This window comes from Aphelocoma coerulescens, chromosome 1A (genome assembly GCF_041296385.1).
Source record: "Aphelocoma coerulescens isolate FSJ_1873_10779 chromosome 1A, UR_Acoe_1.0, whole genome shotgun sequence".
NCBI lineage: Eukaryota > Metazoa > Chordata > Aves > Passeriformes > Corvidae > Aphelocoma > Aphelocoma coerulescens.
Window position 1 is genome coordinate 57,271,986 of NC_091014.1, and position 17,311 is coordinate 57,289,296.

At 41.6% G+C, this 17,311-nt stretch overlaps 2 protein-coding genes across 5 annotated transcripts in view; both read right to left on the reverse strand.

The window, feature by feature from the left end:
* POLR3B (RNA polymerase III subunit B) overlaps positions 1-234 on the reverse strand; it is a 75,542-nt gene extending 75,308 nt beyond the window's left edge. The window contains exon 1 of the mRNA XM_069002948.1: positions 36-234. Within this exon, the coding sequence (XP_068859049.1) occupies positions 36-101 (66 nt within the window). The 5' untranslated portion in view covers positions 102-234. The remainder of the gene's footprint in view (positions 1-35) is intronic.
* A 990-nt stretch (positions 235-1,224) lies between these two features.
* On the reverse strand, positions 1,225-16,896 carry TCP11L2 (t-complex 11 like 2). 4 transcript variants are annotated; one of them, XM_069002951.1, is made up of 11 exons: positions 16,804-16,896; positions 13,950-14,071; positions 11,811-11,983; positions 10,414-10,546; positions 10,056-10,176; positions 9,116-9,336; positions 8,077-8,213; positions 6,895-7,082; positions 5,380-5,561; positions 4,487-4,659; positions 1,225-3,903 (listed from the first exon to the last, which is right to left on the reverse strand). In XM_069002951.1, exons 3-11 carry the CDS (start codon positions 11,944-11,946, stop codon positions 3,659-3,661), a joined length of 1,536 nt encoding a protein of 511 aa, XP_068859052.1. In that variant the 5' UTR covers positions 11,947-11,983; positions 13,950-14,071; positions 16,804-16,896; the 3' UTR covers positions 1,225-3,658. The 4 variants fall into 4 exon arrangements, with proteins under 4 accessions (XP_068859052.1, XP_068859053.1, XP_068859050.1 ...); XM_069002952.1 differs by having other exon boundaries at positions 4,487-4,656; positions 10,414-10,549; XM_069002949.1 differs by having other exon boundaries at positions 10,414-10,549.
* Between the last annotated feature and the right edge of the window lie 415 nt (positions 16,897-17,311).

Below are 17,311 nucleotides of genomic sequence, written 5' to 3' on the forward strand. Positions count from 1 at the left end.
AGCCCGAGGCGCGCCCGGCCGCTGGCCCCGCTGACCTCCACCGTGTTGACCGGGGCCGCCGCCTGCTCCGGGGTCAGCGCGCCGAGACCCAGCGCCTCCATCGCCGCCCGGCACCCGCGCACCGCGGCGCTGCAGCCCGGCGCGTCCCCCCGCGCACCGGCGCAGCGCCCGAAGGTTCCGGCCCCGCGCAGCCCTCGAGAGGCGAGCGCTGAGGGCGGCCAGGCCCTGCAGCCCGCCCCTCCCGGTGCCCGGCCCCTCCCGGGGCCCTGCAGCCCGCCCCTCCCGGTGCCCGGCCCCTCCCGGGGCCCTGCAGCCCGCCCCTCCCGGTGCCCGGCCCCTCCCGGGGCAATGCGGACCGGGCAGCGCCCGGGTGTCCCCCCTAAATCCCCGAGCCGGTCACCGCCCCCGTCGCTGGGGCAGCCGGGGGGCCAGGAGGCGGCAGAGACACGGAGCAGTTGGGCTTTAAAAGGCTTTCCTGCAGTTTTAGCGTGTAAAGCAACTTGGGGCATAAGCTTTTAGCATGTTTATTATTAATGCCGCCTTCTGATCTTGGATGCTGTAGCTGAATCACCTACAAATTTATTTGTTTTCCTTTACAAGGGTCGGTGCTATAGAGACACCAAAATCCCAGTCAAATAGGGAGCTACTCATCTGTCCCAGTTCAAAATGAAGCAATAAGCACTTGTAATCTTCGCAGATTCCTGTAGCAGTAAGTTTTTGGAGATATATATGTAGATACATATATCTATATAGTAATAATTGATAAGTTTTAAAAGCAGAGTGTGAAAAGAGACCCACACGCGCCTGCTGCGGCTGTTTCCACACAAGTAACATTCACAGGGTTGTGTCTGGGCTCCACCGACCCTGGCCAATAAGGCCGCTACCCTAAAGAGGAGTAACATTTTCAGACCACTTACATTTGGTTTCCTGCCTGAAGAGCAGAGTCAGTGGAGAATTTTTTTAATACGTGGCAATCCATGTTTAATCCAAGCAAGTCCTCTGTTGAACACGGGGGAAAGCTTGGAGCAGCTGCTAACAGAAGCCACTGCTGTAGCCACTGCTGTTCCCCCCCAACTATGCCATGCAAACCCAATACATCCTTCTCCCAAGTAGTCAGATTTGAGCAAGCAAATGCTTTTAATATTATTTGTACAGCTGGGTTAAAGTCACTACTCTACAGGGGAGCTGCTGATGAGAAGTAACAGAAAAACAGTCACAACAGAGTATTAGTGGAGTCATTTATCTTTGGCATTTAACAGTCCATTCCATTTAATAAAGTTTGTATAGATGACTTTTCACCACTGATGGTATCACAAACAAGATTTAATGCATACAAACCCTCAAGTATTTGTTTTTTAACAAAGCTGCTACAGAATGGCATCTTGTTTCACGAGGACAACTTCAGAGTAGAGGCAAGTGCATTTCAGCCACAGCAGCATGAACAGCATGCAACACATGACATTAAACAGATGCAATGTCCATGTTTGAAACATTAAATTAAAACATTAAACAATCACTTGAAACACAGGCCATGCTATAAAATGCCCTTTGCAAGTCACCTTAATCACCAATCCCCCCCAATAAATGCTATCTTTTGAGTATTTACTGGTAAAAACTAGTATGACAGTTTCCCCAGTTAATTAAAAAGCTGTAGTTTGATATTTATTTGTACAATAGAATGTATATAAAATATTATAATAAAAAGTTCATAATCATGTTAGCAATCACCTTCAAATGTTCATAAAATCCTCTTTTGCCTGAAGCTCAAAATCATGTAGGTATTTCTAATGATGTAGCAAATCACCAAGATTCATTTCCCCTACCTGCTTTTGAAATGCATTCTCTCAATGATTTAGGACTGCCTACCAAAATTCCATATTCATCAGAGCAAGCCTGGCTTACCTAGTGGCACAGTTATTAGTCTAAGAGTTCCTTTCTGTCAGGTTTTCCAGGAAACAGTTCCCTTTATAGTATGTGTTCATCTTGATTTTGTGCAATGTTTTAACAAGGGATAGAACAGAAGTGCACTAGAGAAATTTCTCTAAAAAGGCATTTTGAAGAGAGTTTTCCTTAACATGTACATGTGACCAAAGTCCTTGGACACTGAAGAACAACTGAAAAGAAGTAATTTCCTTTGCTATAAACGGTATAGAATCCTGTAGAAATGGACTACAAAACCACAGTGCTAATAATGCCCAGGTTTTTTTAGACCTTTATGACAGACACAGTAATGTACATAAAGAATTTGTGTGGCACATTAAGCTTTTACAGGTTATTTTTGTCTCTTCATAAAAAATAGATTGTAATATAAAATATTAAAAACAAGCTCTAACTTGTACCACACTGAGATTTTCTATATATGACATCTTAAAAGGAGTATTATATGGTAATATATTAAAATATCACTTTCAAGTAAATTATTCAATTTCATAGACAAGAACATGTCTATAATATGTATTCCAGCACTATGTAATCCCAGTAATCTGAAATATGCAAAATAAAGCCTGTGTAAACTTAAAGAAGTTCACTTCCACATTTCTCAATTTCAATCCTATTCATTTTCTGTATGCAAGATTCCCAAGGCCTTAAATGGGGACTAAGCACTGGGGCCCAGTCCAAAGGAATTTGAGGAAAACAGGAGCATTTCTCACAGACTCCATGAAAAAGTGAAATCTAATCACATTTTCAAAACCAACTAATTGCTTGGGTTCTTGCTTTTCTTGTGAAAACCTTACATTCTGTTGGATGAGGGCATGAAAGGGGTACTTGTTCTGTGGTACACTGTAAGGTCAGTCTTAAGTGCTTTTGGGAATAAAGGTTAGAAAGACCTAACTTAAAAATACTCAACACCCACCCATTAAGATCAAAGATCAGTACATACACGTATTAAAGATCTGTATGACCTCCACTGAATAAACAAAATGCTTATAAACATTATATACAGAAATTTACTCCACCACCCCCCCAAACATCATGTTTCTTAGGTGTTTATTGTTAATCTCCATTACATTTGAGAAGTTCTGAATGATTCCTACTTGAAGTGGTGAATGCTGCTTCTGTAACTGCTATTCTGCAAACAGCTTATAACACTGGCATTCCTTAATGTAACAGAGGCAAAGTTCTGGCTCCAGTAATTGCAGAGTACCCGAATTTGGCCTAGTATGAACCTGGGTTTGGTTACTAAAGCAGTTATGCTATACTTTTTTCTTCAAAGTATTTTCAGAAATGTAATTGTTGTCTGGGATGTTACTCTACAAAAATACAATGTTAAGCATAGTGCATTTTATCTACAGTTGCTTTGTCATTTTATAATATGTATTGCTATATGTAGATATATTTGAGTTGAAAAATAACATTGTTTTGATGGTGGCAAAACAGTAAGTACATTGCCAGCTCTTTGCCACTGCAAGTCATAATAAATGTTTGCTATTGAAATTAATAATTTGCTGGCTATTACATGTGACAATCCATTAGACAAATATTTTTCTTTTAAAATACATATATATATGACCTTCACATTAATTTCTTTACAGTGAATTTCAGAAACAATCTGTATAGATTTTACAAGACCTTTTTCCATCAACAGTCACTGGAGTAGGCTGTTCTTAGTGACGTGACTTCCCCACTGTCTTGGAAGATTAAAAAAAGGGTACATTTTTTAATTGCTAGATGTTTCTGCTTCTGTTTTCTCCACTGCTGCCTCAGGAAAAAGCAGTTTTCTAAGTATGTTTGCATAGAATGGCCCGTACACTTTTTTATTGAAGTTTACAATGCTTGCATACTGAGATCCAAGCAACTCCATCTCTGTCTGAATCACAGAAAGGCCTCCTGGCATAGTAGGCATACACTTCTGAGAACTGGGTAGAGCAAGCAAGCTTCTCATGAAGAGCTGGATTCGTTTGTCTGAAATGGAATATAAAGTATGCTCAGAACAAATGTAAACCCAAGATGAAGCCATAGTCACTTTATAAGCACCCTGCACATCAGCACAGCAAAAAATCCAAAAATGTAAGCAGTAGCTCTTTCCCAAGATTGTGTTGGGATGACAAACAATACTATAAGCGTCTTAAATTTGGCTACTGCAAGGTGGACACAGCATAAACCCACTGCAACAAGTTACATTAACTAATATGAAGTAGACTCAGAGTAAAAAAAAAAAACAAAAAACCAAAAAAACAACAACCAAACCCCACTAGGTTTAAACCCAGAACAGACACAAAGGAGACTGAATAGCACTCATTTTTCTAAATTCTTCTCCAAAATACTAGGCTGCCCAGGCTTGTCTCTACAGGCACTTTTAGAATTATTTCTAGCTGTGACTAACCATGCTCTAAGTAAACAACATTTCCTTAGGTTTAGCTGAGCCAGTATTTTACTGCAGTTAGAACATGCTTTTAGAAGATAATTAGACAGCCTATTAAGCTTGCTAGAAGTAAATTTATAAATAGACACATACAATATGACAATTATGTAGTATCTTACTAACCAATCAAAGAACAGACAGGATTATTCTTCTCAACAATATGAGCGATTTGACCCATTAGATTACTCTGCATTTCTTCACTAAGAGTGGGAAGACCTCTTTCACTTAGAGACTTGTTCACTGTGCTGCAAATCTGGACACCAATAGCATTCAGAGCCTCCTTCAAATCAAAACTTCTGGAAGAAACAAAAAAGCATTAAATTCTGCAGTTTCTGTAGCATAGGTTGTAAAGACTCTCACTTGTCTCCTTTCCCTTTTATTTTCAACCTGGTCTCTGCAATGAGAGAATTTTGAAGTTTTCATCTTTTGCTGGAGATTTATGTAAATCTACAGATACAAGAAAACCTCTATGTGGAAGATAAAAGAAGGACCTAATTGTGATTCAAATGGGAAAAGTAATTTCAAGTGTGCAGCAGCGACACCAGTTCACTTTATCCTTGTGCCTAGGTGTTTTCCTGGGTCACGTGCATAGCATTTCACAAGAAAAAGCAGAGTGGAAAACTCTCTTAAAAGAGAGTCACATACATCAGACTTGCCTGTAGTATAAGCAGCCAAAGAAATAGGCAGCCAAGTAACTTGGAACTACCTACAACAAGTTTGAAGCAACTGGCGAGAAAATTTAGTGAATGCATTGTCACAATCTCTCCAGCACTGGAGTGTATGAATGAAGTTTACTAGTAGGCTCCAGAATCTGCACACTGATACTGAGATGAGATTTCATTAAAATCTAGCTTTGAAAACACATGTCTAACATATAGTGGCCTTGTATTATAAAGGGAATATATAGATTAAAATTTGCTATCTTCCTATTAGTAACAAGCACTGGCTATGACACTAGAATTGCTTCCAACTGTTTCCTCTCAAGAAAAATAAGGGTAAAAAAAAAAAGGCCTTACTTCTTGTTCATGCCTTCAAGAAGAGGAAGGGAGATCCTTTTCAGATGGTCAGCAAAATCAGGCAAATCTACAATTGCTGCACCCACCATGTTGTTTGTTATGAGAGAAACACAAGCTATGATTTTTAATTGATTGAGCTTTTCTCTCAACTCCTGAAGACGAACTTCATCTGTTATTAGAGTCTAGAATTGAAACAATAATACTAGTTTAGGAATAAGGAAGGAGAGATACAGGAAAAGGACAGGTCTAGGATATAGTTATGAAGCATTACTACTTGTAATCACAAATACACAAAGCCAGAAGTACCCTAAATATGAAGTATAGCATGAAGTGGCATTATGTTACAAGTTCCAGAAGTAAGCCTGTGGTGGGAAGGAAAGCAATGAGGAAACTGAGGACATTGCATCTTACTCCTCATCACTGCTGACAAATCTGCAACCAACAATTCAGCCTGTGACATGGAATGCTCAGAGGACCCACAGAACATTGTAATGACCAAGTTACAGACAGAATAGTCTTCTGGATTTGGCTGTCTTTTGAAAATATGCCAAGATTTGTAACTGATGAATAATGATGAACAATTGTGTTTGACAACCACCAGTTCAACCAACAGAGCAGGTTCTGCAAGTGATACATAACCCGCTCCAGGCAAAAAGCCAGCTGATCATACCAAGAACATAAGTAACTCCCACAGCAAAATGTAGCTGGAGTTAATTTTAGGTTAGAAAGAGTTCATCCTGAGCAGCATGGGGGCATTAACATCCAGCCATTTCATAGTACTAGATCCACCAGAGGATACCTGTGTGTGGTTCTTACTCAAAACTGTTTGCAGAAAGGTAAGAAAGTGGTTTCCCTTCTGTCCCCTGACTGCGAACACCAAGAGCATCCCCACGTATTTAGCAAATTCTCTGCCAGGCCACCCTATGTGTAGCTAAGGCCCTCCCTGGAAATGCAAATTTTAGCCCTGACCGATGGCAAATTTCACAGTGGCTTTATGGAAAGTTGCAGAGGTCGGTAATCAGGAGGTGAAGGGAAAAACTGAATGCTGATTCTTGAAGGAATAGTTTACATGCACTGAGAAAGGGTAAATACCTACTTTAGAGGCCTTCAAGTTTTTACTGATTCTGTTCTAAAGAGTGATCCCACCAATTCCTGCTGCTGTTAGGGAAACAGGATGCTACAATCAGTTCTTTTAAAGATACAGAAAGCCAAGTACTGTCAGTACAAGGCCCAGCCTTTGACCACTGCCAAGGCTGCTCTTAGGGTGGAGCTGGTGAGCTGTGATTGGAAAGAGGGAAAACAACCTTTACCTTGCTCTTTTCTGGTTGTTGACTTGCCCATCTCGAATTTCAGAAGCTGGACTAGAATACAATCTCCAAATTTCAAACTTACTGTGCAGAAATTTATGGAGTGCAAGAGAATATTCACTTACTGTCATCAATAGCAGGATTAGTATATCACACCAGTTATTTCATATAGCTGGTAATCTGAAGACACCAAAATATAACTTCTTACCTCTGGAATTGTTTTGCAATAATCCCATTGTAACAGTTTCAAGTAGCCATTGTTTAGCACCAGTGTAGGACTAATAATTGGTTTTGAACTACTGTCAGCACCAGGGGATGATGAAGACTCATCAGAAACAGATGACAATTCATCTTCTATTGATTCCTTTATCCATTCTGTTGTGAGATTCAGGGCACCTAAGCATTGCAAATAGCACAGATTTACTGCGTGCCTTCATCAAAATAAGCACTACCTTGAGAAGAAGGTTGTATACCTAAGAGAATTTAACTTCTGAAGACTTAAACATAATGGACAGCTGAGTCTGACACTTTAATTCCCTCACTCACTTTCTTCCACTGATTACCTTGAAATTCTACCTAGTTTGTACAAACCCAGCCACAAATTATTAGACTTCAGACAAGATTTTTAGGTAATAAAAGCCTCAAAGTTTAAGTTCCCAAAGGACTGTTTTCCCTTTTTCAGAGAGGCCACTCATCAGTTGGGGCATAAGACTGAAAAGCAGAGGTGAAGGAAGATTAAAACATTTGATTTGTTGTAGTAGAGGTTTTCTCAGGCTGCATATATGAACACTGCAGGCCCCATCAGTGGCTCAGGGCTCCCATTTTAGAAGCCCCTGCTCTAGATGTTAGTAAGCCTACTTACTCTTCTTAGAGGATGTATTTCTGAACACTGTTTAACCACATTACGCAAAAATCTGTAATAGTGCATCAAGTTGACTTTGTGCCATCTAAGAAATTTTTTTCAGAGCCTGCCTTTTGTTTATTAAAACATTGATCTTACCACTTCCACCTTTCAGGCACACTAACTGTTTTTACATGTTTACTTCACACTAACAACAGAACTGCTGCACACACAAGAGAGAAAAGTCTCATCTTATGTAGGGCTTCTGCATCCAGACAACAAGAGTCACCACTTGTTTGTTTTTCAGACACCAACCCATTTGGTAAATGTAAGTTTGTCTGAAAATGCCCCAGACAGACAAACTAGATAGCAAGTTAAGCAATCACCCAGTGATAGCTTGCTTGTCAAAAAACTTTTCCCTTATTTAGATACAGACAAGAAATTGAAGTTTTCCTCTAAGTTAACTGCAACTTACAGATTTTTCAAAGCACACATTTAAATAGTCTTTTCTTAAAGAGAAGTTTAAATTAAAAATAGCATGGTACATACTTGGTGTTTCTTCAAGAATTTCCTGGAATTTTGTTCTTTCATAGTCCACCAAGTTATGCCAGAGGTACGGTCTAAGGCTTTTAATTGTGTAATTTGCCATATCCACTTTCATCAGGTCCAAAACATGGAATATTTGTCTGAAAAGAGAAATTTAAAATTTCCCAATTTAATTTATTCTATTGGTTTTCACCAGCACATGTGAAGTACCTGTACATTATCACTTTAATTTCAATTCTGGGAGAAGTGAACTCCTTCATTGGTATTTCAGAGTAACAGGTATGTTACCTACCATCTGGAATTCCTGAAGGAGTAGTGTTTATAAGGCTTGGTCTAAATTAGAAAGGACAGGACTAAGGTAGCATCACTAAATGCTACATCCCTGTAACAGTAAATTTTTCAAGAACTACATGAATTGGTACATTTCAGCCCAAATGAACAGATTTTAACTTTTTGGTCACTGATTGCATTAAGAGAAACAATCCTTCTGACCTAGTTGCTTTGATCCCTGCATATGAACGAACAGTAGAACAACTACCATTTACTATTAATACTTCAGTGTACCTAAGGAGCACTGTTTTCTGCCCTGTTGTGCAGATGTTTTGCTCAAGTTCAAGTAATAAGATCTTAACTAAAGTGCTTTTAAATCCAAAGTTCGGCCTTCCAGAAGAAGCATGCAATTAACTATTCAAGAGGGAACAGTACAAGTCTGCTGCTTACACTTTGTAAGAATGAACAAGACAGAAAAAAGTTTCTGAAACACAGATTATTGCAAGAGTTGTTGTCTTAGATATTCAGAGCTGCCTGGTTCCATCTAGGTATCCTACCCATTTCATTACAAAGTAAGATACACAATATGGCCAGTGTGTCAGAGCTCTTTCCCTTTAATGCTTCAGTAAGGTTTCCTACAGTTTGAGAACAGGTGTTATGCAAACTGACACAATTTTAGACTTCCTTTCCTTTACCCCTCCCCCTCTTCTACTGCTCAATACACTTTCAGAGGAGAGATTTTTTTCTCTAAAAACCACACTCAAATACCAACCTCAGTAACTCTACAATATTGTCAGTTGCTTTTAACTGTTGTATATCATTGTCTCTTATTGGAGCACATAACTTTCCCATAGTGTTGATGATATAGTTAGCTAGCCCAGGAATATCAACAGCATTGTGTTCTGCCTGCTGCCTTATAAGATCCGTATCTAGAACTTCGCAGATTTGATTGTGAATCCTGTTTGCTCCAGGAGTCAGGAAGGAAAGAAGAATCTAAATTAGAGAGGGGAAAAAAAAGAAAAGCTTATCAATAAAAACCAAACCACTTAGTAAGCACACTTGAGTGAATTTTAATATTAATGTCATGTATATAGATGACAGATTATAACCAGACATTTTAAGACTGAACATTATCAAAGGTAGTGGGAAAAAAAGGACTGTTTGAAAAAAACCCAAACCAGTACAGTTCTGCAAAAATGCTCAAAGCCATTTGTGAAACAAAAAGCAAGTCAACAACTAGACTCCTTCAAAAGGGAGGCTACCCTGTAAAACAAACATTTACTAACTTAAAATTCTGAAAGACTTACTATTGTGCCAGGATTGAAGGTTTGTATGCTCACCTGTGCAATAATCAAACAATGAAGTCTAAGTAGGCAGGTGCAGTCATGTTTATACTCCTGTTCATGCCCTAAGCTCACACTGTGGTTCTGTAAACAGGCTAGTAGAGATGTGAAGCGTTGGGAAAAGAGATTACTTTCAACTCATCACTATGCAGCTGAGTGAACATGCCACTGTGTGTTTGTGGCCATATTACTGGTTAATATAAATATACTACAAACAGACATCTATTTTCAGTTCTGAATAATCGTGGCTTCATATTATAAAAGGAAGAACTAGAAGGTGTTGGCTCAAAAGTTAAGTAGACCCTTCAGCGAACTAAGGGACTCTCAGAGCTAAGCTGACAGAACAATACAGAGAAGGAAGAACATTACCTCCCTAATTTCCTCAAAGAGCTTGATAGCATGTTCATATTCTGGAGGATCTTCATTCAGTTCAGATTCCAAATGATCCCAAAATGCCTTGTGTACAATTTGTTTCACTGTGCCTGCAAAGCTGTGGGGTAAGTCAATTAGATACAAAAAAGACTCCCAACTGGCTTTCATCCTTGTAACCACTTTAGATGAGACTGATCACTTGTTGGGAAACACACCTCCCCATATATTATGCCCTGCAACCACATCTTTCTTTGGTGCTGGATCATCAGCTCCCAAAACACGGTCTAGACTGCTCCATTCATTTCTCCTCTCTTTCCAACACCAGTGCTGTTTTTTGCAAAATTCAGGCTCTTACCTGTTTTGTGGGTAGTCTTCATGTTTTATGCAAAAATTTGCATTTACAGCAATTTCATGAGCTAGAGTCCAGTTTGACAGATTTCTTGTAGCTGCCATCAGTTCATCAAATGTGATAGCCTTGGGAGGGCTTGCTGCTGGAACAAACAAGATCAATTAAAGCCAAATATCTATAGCTGATAAGTGCAATTGAAAATACTACCCTAAAAATTTACTTCTTGCTAATTGGGCTCTAGTACTCTAGAAGAAACAACCCAAGATTACCAAGTCTTTATATCTTTTTAAAACACTAACTCAGGAAACTCCTAGCTTATCAGGGGTGTGTGTGTTTGTGGGGAAATACCACACAAGCCTCAAAACAGTTTGAGGAGCATTTTCATATTTCTGCATCTGAACGAAGATATCTTTTTTCCTTTCAAACAGGATCTTGCATTCCACAGATTTCCTACTAAATGTTCTGTCAAAGCCATCCAATCAGAACCATGAGCAGTAAGAGATACCAGATGTCCATTATAATTCCGAGCACATGATGGCTATATTGCCTGTTGAGAAGGTTCTGAAGCTACTGACTTGAAAACCCCCCCACTTATGATCAGCAGATCTTTCATCTGTTGTGGAATGTAAGTTATACTCATTTCTCTATGAGTTAGTAGTAACAATAAAACAAAATCTACATTGGAAAACAAAAGCAAATTCCCAAAGTTTCTAAATCCTCAAATTCTATCATTTAATTTAGTATTTGGAAGACTGGTAACCAAGAAAGACAAAGAGCCAGCTGCCACTAACAGCTCCACTAACAGCTCCACTAACAAGCTTATTTTAATGTAAGACTTCATTTGCATAGATGTAAGAGGTATGCACGGTCTGCAAACGCTTACAGACACACACGAACCACATCTTAACCAAGGTTTTATTTATCATTACTCAGATTATCTTCCTTGTGCAAATGTGTGTTTTCTGTTTGATTCTAATATTTATGAAAGAAAAATGTAAATTCAAGATTAATTACATGTAACTTGATACAGTATTACAAATCTGTAAGTTACAGAATTAATTCTTTTTAAGTGCAGGGATCAAACAGAAGAAACCCATCCTTTGCACAAAAGCATATCTGGTTGAGTGGGAGGCTGCTACCCATGTCAAGGTTAGGAAGACCATGGTGACACACTTTTCTTACGCTTTCTGAAGGGAAGGAGTGCACAGGGAGACCCCCATGGATACAGCTGCTGCTGGTGTTCCACACACAGGAGATGCACTGCTTCACAGCAGAGTGATCTCTCTCTTAATACTCTTAAACAGATTCAGAATCCCAGGCTCTACCCATGACAGCAAAGAGAAACAAGGTAAGTTAGCCTTATTGGGCCATGCACAATGCAGGTAAGGCTGAAATAGGCTTACACGCTGGGGAGCTGGGTTTGCTTGAAGAATCACTGTTAAAGCTCTGCCTGGAATACTCCAAGTCGCTGGAAGAAGCTGTGCTTTCCGAGAGGCGTGAAGAATCTGAGTCACTGTTCTGGTCATCATTGAGAGGCATTCTGATTCCTTTACCTTGTTTACACAGTAAACAAGACCTGGAAAGGCAAACGCAATTCCCATAAAACCAGCACTTATGTCTTTTGTTTGTTTCTCAAAAGTCAGCTACTGATCATTATGTTGTGGATGAAGACCAAGTAGTTGCCTTTCCTAAAGGGAAAAGCAAAGGAAAGGATCTGGCTTGACATGCAGAATCATACCATTATCAACAAACTATACCTTTTCTGTAAGAAAGCTTTGTACCTTCAGCTGTTTCATACCTTAATGATTATTTTGGAAACAGTCACTAAATTGGTTATATTTTAAAAAATGAAAGACTACCCACATGAACCCCTGAAGCTGCTTGTTGCAAGAATTGTGGTCGTTTTCAACATCCATAAAGGCATCTCATGATGTTACCATCCCCCACCCGACTTCACCAAGCAGCGGTGTTTAGCAATGAGTTTCCTTCCACAAACAGGCTGCACCAAGTGCAATGACTGTGAAGCAAACACAGAAGTAGCAGGGGCAGAACAGGCAAGTAATTCAGAATATTACATTTCTGACAGGGTGTAGCTGAAAGTCTGGCCTGCTGCTTTAGCTGGGTTTGTGCTCAGAATCAGATCAACAATGGCACAGACCCACAAACTACTCCTCCTAGGGGTGAAGGTGGATACGTTTTCTGGTTTGAGTCGAAGGGCAACTCTGAGCCTCCAATATTCTATTTAGTACAGACAACAACCTCCACTGAGAAGTGCTGTGCTTCATAGTGTTTCTATGTAAAGAAACTGCCTCCCAGGCAGATAATCTGCAATGGCAGAAAACGTGGACAGCTGCACAGTGTGATACAGATGATTAACAACTGCATGACAGGAAGTGAAAAATATGTGCATAATAGTATTAAAATGAGAAGCTGGAAGTCAGCTACAATTACTACTAAAGGAATTTGGCCCAGATACCAAAAGTAGCTGTCTATCTCTGATTATGGCCATGAAGAGACATAGCCAGCAATGGTTTCCATCAGCAAATTTAACCAATACAACTTCATTTACGATTAAGCCACACCAACCTCAGTAGGCAGGGAATACCACACTTTGCAACTGCTGAACTTGGAAAAAAGCCACTTTTGGCAATAAAAGGATGATCTTTGTCTGTACGTATGTGAATCAACATATCGTGGGGTCCTGGGATAGACTAAAGGTAGTGAAAATGAAGACTTCTTTATGCTGGCACCTAGTTACAGCTTAAAGCATTTGATTTTTGGGTACCAAGTCATCCTGAATAGGCCTTTATAACTTGATGAGCCACTACACCGATGAGCACTCCCCTGTTAATTGAGATGATTAACATTTCTTAAGTGTATGTTTACTCTTCCTCCTCTCCTAAGAGGAAAGAGGATGCACTTGAGCACCTTATTATTTATGTCATACTTTATGCTGGGGTTTTTTTTGTGAAAAGAATTGGTCATATTAGCAAGAACACTGCTAACAGTTTATCACTTTACTGGAGAAGCCAGTAACAGACACCTGACTAGACCATAGAAGTCATGCATTCAAGACTTGCAGCATTATCTGTGATCCTGAGCATCGTAACTCTATTTGAACAGCAATTTTATAATTTCTAACAAGAAAATATTTAAAACAGTATTGACTAAGCAAGACAGAGTTGCAAGAGAACCTAAAAAACCCAAAACGCAGAGATATTTTGGCTTGGAAATTGTATTTAAGTTACAATTAGAAATGAGTCACTAGTTAGTGCTAGAGAAGAGACAAACTATTTCTTCAATTAAAATCTGTGTTACAGATCTCAGAGTTAACGCTGACCAGAAACTAGTTGTGACCAACAAGTTGTAGAACATACTCGAGGTTCTTCATGTTGAACTGCTCACTTAAATACAGTAACACTGTACAGAGCCTGCAAAGTTTTTATTACCCTCCAACTAATTTTTTTGATCAGTATAAGAACACTGTATTTCCAGGCTTTAATCTTGTATAACACCTCTTTATTTACATACAAATAACTAACCTCCAAAAGATTAATGTTGCAGCATGTGGTCCATCGAAGGATTTGATTAACGTCGTTAGCAGTGTAGTGGCCCAGAGCCTTGCAAGTTCCTTGCCGAGTGTGAGCACTTCAAGGTGTGTCTACTACTTCGGTTCAGGTGTTAAGAACATGGAAGAAGGTAAATGACCATTAAAAACCCCAATATTCTCACACAATTTACACATCATTTTATGAACTTCCCCTTACCTCAAGGTATGATAATGTTAATAAATATTCAGGTTTGCAAGGTGCTCCTGAGAGAAGCACTAAACCAGCCATGAAGGCAAGCCAGCACCGCCATTTTCCACCCCGATCTTGACTTCCAAGAAGATCAAGGGGTTAAGGTAGAATTAAAAGTCTATATACATCAAGTCCTTAAGTGCTAGTCCCAGCAAAGGATCTTTTGGCAACAAATACTTACATTTCAAAGACACCCATGACATTTTGATGTATCAAGACCACATCTGCTCCTACAATGTAGGCACACATACAGACAGCAGAGCTGTCAGTAGAGTGCTTTAGAAGCCTTCATTTAGGCAAGAAGTTTCAACATTGCAACAGGAGATGACACACAAAAAACCACTGCAATCTTTTGCCACGCTAAATACATTTCCTAGTAGAATGCTTCAAACACAATGGGAAGCAAGAATGGGTGTACTCTGTGGATTCAGAACATTATTGCTAAATTCTAAGTTTAAAAGATAAACACATCAAACTAAACAAACATGAATATACAAGAAGAACCTGCAGGTGCCCTCTAAAACACTTAGGCAAAAGCACAGTCATTGAGCATATGAAAGGTAAGTACAAACCAAAAATGGCATTTCTAATTGTTACAACAATAGACAACTGAGTCACTTAGTCCTTGCTTTATGGCATACACTGGAAGAGCTGATTTTCCTTACACTTGTGTAGACAGCACAGAAGTTCTCATTAATAACTAATGGCCAAGTTCATATAGAACTTTAAATTAGTATAACAGCCACATAAAAATATTTCAAAAAGCCCTTTAGCCTTGCAAGAACTCTTTGTAACTCACCATCTTGGATAAACAATACCATCTTGTTATTTTTTTATTTGCTCATTACTTGTTACATATTAGTCTTTTGTTTTAATACACAGATTAATATCCAAACTGTTCTATTAAAGGGTCAGCCTGGGGTTACAACCCGCATTACTCTGCTTCATTAAAGACTACCCACATTTATATTAGGTTGGACACCATCACAGAGGGCTTCATCCCACCATTTACCTTCTTTCAATCAGTACTATTTGTAGGATTTTTTTAAGGATAAACTCTATGGGAGACCAAGCTAAAAGTATCTTCTAAATGTACCATCCCCAAGATTCTAGCTAATTTAACAATGAGGAAATAAATTCTCATGTTTCTGCTATTTAGACAGTTGAGGGTTATTCTTTTTAGTAAAAAGAAAATAAATACAAAACTGTAGATGCTTAGACGCATTTTGCTCTTAATCAGTTACCACAACACCCAACTCAATTCTTCATTTAGAACTTATCAAGACTGCAAGATCAGGTTAGTTTTACAAGACACAAACACACTTTTTATTTCTGAAGATTTGCTTTAGAAGTTATTTTACGAAGCACCTGAGGGGGAGGAGAGAGGAAGACAGTTTCAGTTTGTTGGGTTTTTTTCTTGAGAGACCATCTTCAAGGAAAGGTTTTCCATAGCCCTGTTTTGTTCAAAGGAAGTGTGCATGGACACAGAGACTTATGAGTGCTCTGTCCAGTTTTACCACTATGAAGGTCTTAACTTTGCTTACTCTGCTGGGCTTACATTCTTACTATCTTCAAGCTGGCACCGACTGAATCTCATTTGGTCTCGAGTTTCGCTTTCACTGACTCCACCTCTGCCAGCACTCACAACACGAGAACAGAAAAGAGCCTTTGTTAAGAGTTACTTGCATTTCCTCCCGCCTCATTTTTCACAGCTTACAGTCGACATTTCTCCCCTTTAGCTTGCTAGTTCCACGGCTGTTCCCTTTGGACAGACACTTCTCTTCGTGAGGGCTGAAAAACTGTATCGGCCAGAGTGAGATGCGGCCGAGTGCCCGCAGCGCTGCCGCGGCAGTGACCGCCACCCGAGCAGGTCGGTGATGGGACGAGGGGCTGCGGCCCCCGAAGCGAGCCGGGCCGCCCTGCCCGCTCCCCTCCCCCGCGGGGGGAGCGACACCGAGGGGAGCCGGCGGCTCCTCCTCTTCCTCCATCTGTTTCGCTGCCTGTCTCCTCCTCCGGCCCCATGTTTTTAACAGTTAGCAAAGGCAGGAGTTTGGCACTCGCCGACCAAAACAAACACCGTTTCCAAGGACGGGCCCGGGGGGAGGGAGGCTGGGGGAGAAGCAAGAAGGGGACGTTCCCTGTCAGCCCCAGAGAAGGCGAGCCCGGGCACCCGCCCCTCAGCGCCCCGGCCCCCATTCGCCGGGGAGGTGTCGGGGTGCCCCTACCCTGCTGACCGGGGCTGCAGCGGGGGGACCCTGAGGCTGCGCCCATCGGGGCGGATCGTCCCGGCGGACACTAAGGGATGGCAAAAGCCCAGGAGAAACAGGGCAAGGGGAGCACTACGGACCCAGCGCAGGAACTGCGAAACCCACCTGCTGCAGTAGGTGCCCCACCGGGGCAGCAGAGCGACGGGCCAGTCCGCCACCTCCCTGTCACCCGCACCACACAGGACGGTGACAGCCCCCGAAACAGCGCTGACCCGGACTCACCCCGCGGCTCATCGCCCGTGCGTGCCCGGACACCCCGCCGCGTGTCACCACCGCGGGCCGCTCGGCGCAGCCCTGCCCTGCCCTGCTGTCCCCAGCCGGTCACTCACCGCTGCCCCTCGCCGTCCTGCACAGCGCTCGCCGGGGCCGCACACAGATTCCCCCCCCCAGGCTTTAAAGACCCAGCCCGGACTATTAGTGTCTTCCTCGGGCACGTCCATCTCTGACGGTGGAGTGGGGGAGGACCATCACCTTTTCCTGCCTGCCAGCAGCGAGTTATCCGAGGCGCTTGGGCCAGCCTCCGCTTATCGCCCTAGAAGCTGCACACATCTTCTCATTCTCCCTGCGACCGAGCACTAAGCGTTGAGAAAGATGAGGCGACACGGGGAGACGCTCCGGCGGACTCCCCCGCGCTGGCAATGGGCCGTGCCGGCGTGCGGGGGGTAGGCCGGGGACGGGCTGGGTGGTGTTTACGGAAGGGCCCCGTCCGTCCGGGCTGGCACCGCCCCCGCCCCGCCTCAGGGACGGGAACACCGACCCCGCAGAGCCGGCGAGTGAGTGGGAGATGCACCGCAGGGTACGGGGCAGCGCCTCAGGTCGTGTGTGCCCGCCTTTGTG

Coding starts and splice junctions, on each gene's coding strand:
- TCP11L2 (XM_069002949.1), bottom strand. CDS start 11,946: ATGCCTCTCAATGATGACCAGAACAGTGACTCAGATTCTTCACGCCTC. Junction 4,660..5,379: donor CTTGAAGGCATGAACAAGAA/GTAAGGCCTTTT, acceptor TGTTTCTTCCAG/AAGTTTTGATTTGAAGGAGG. Junction 3,904..4,486: donor TCCTGTCTGTTCTTTGATTG/GTTAGTAAGATA, acceptor ATTCCATTTCAG/ACAAACGAATCCAGCTCTTC.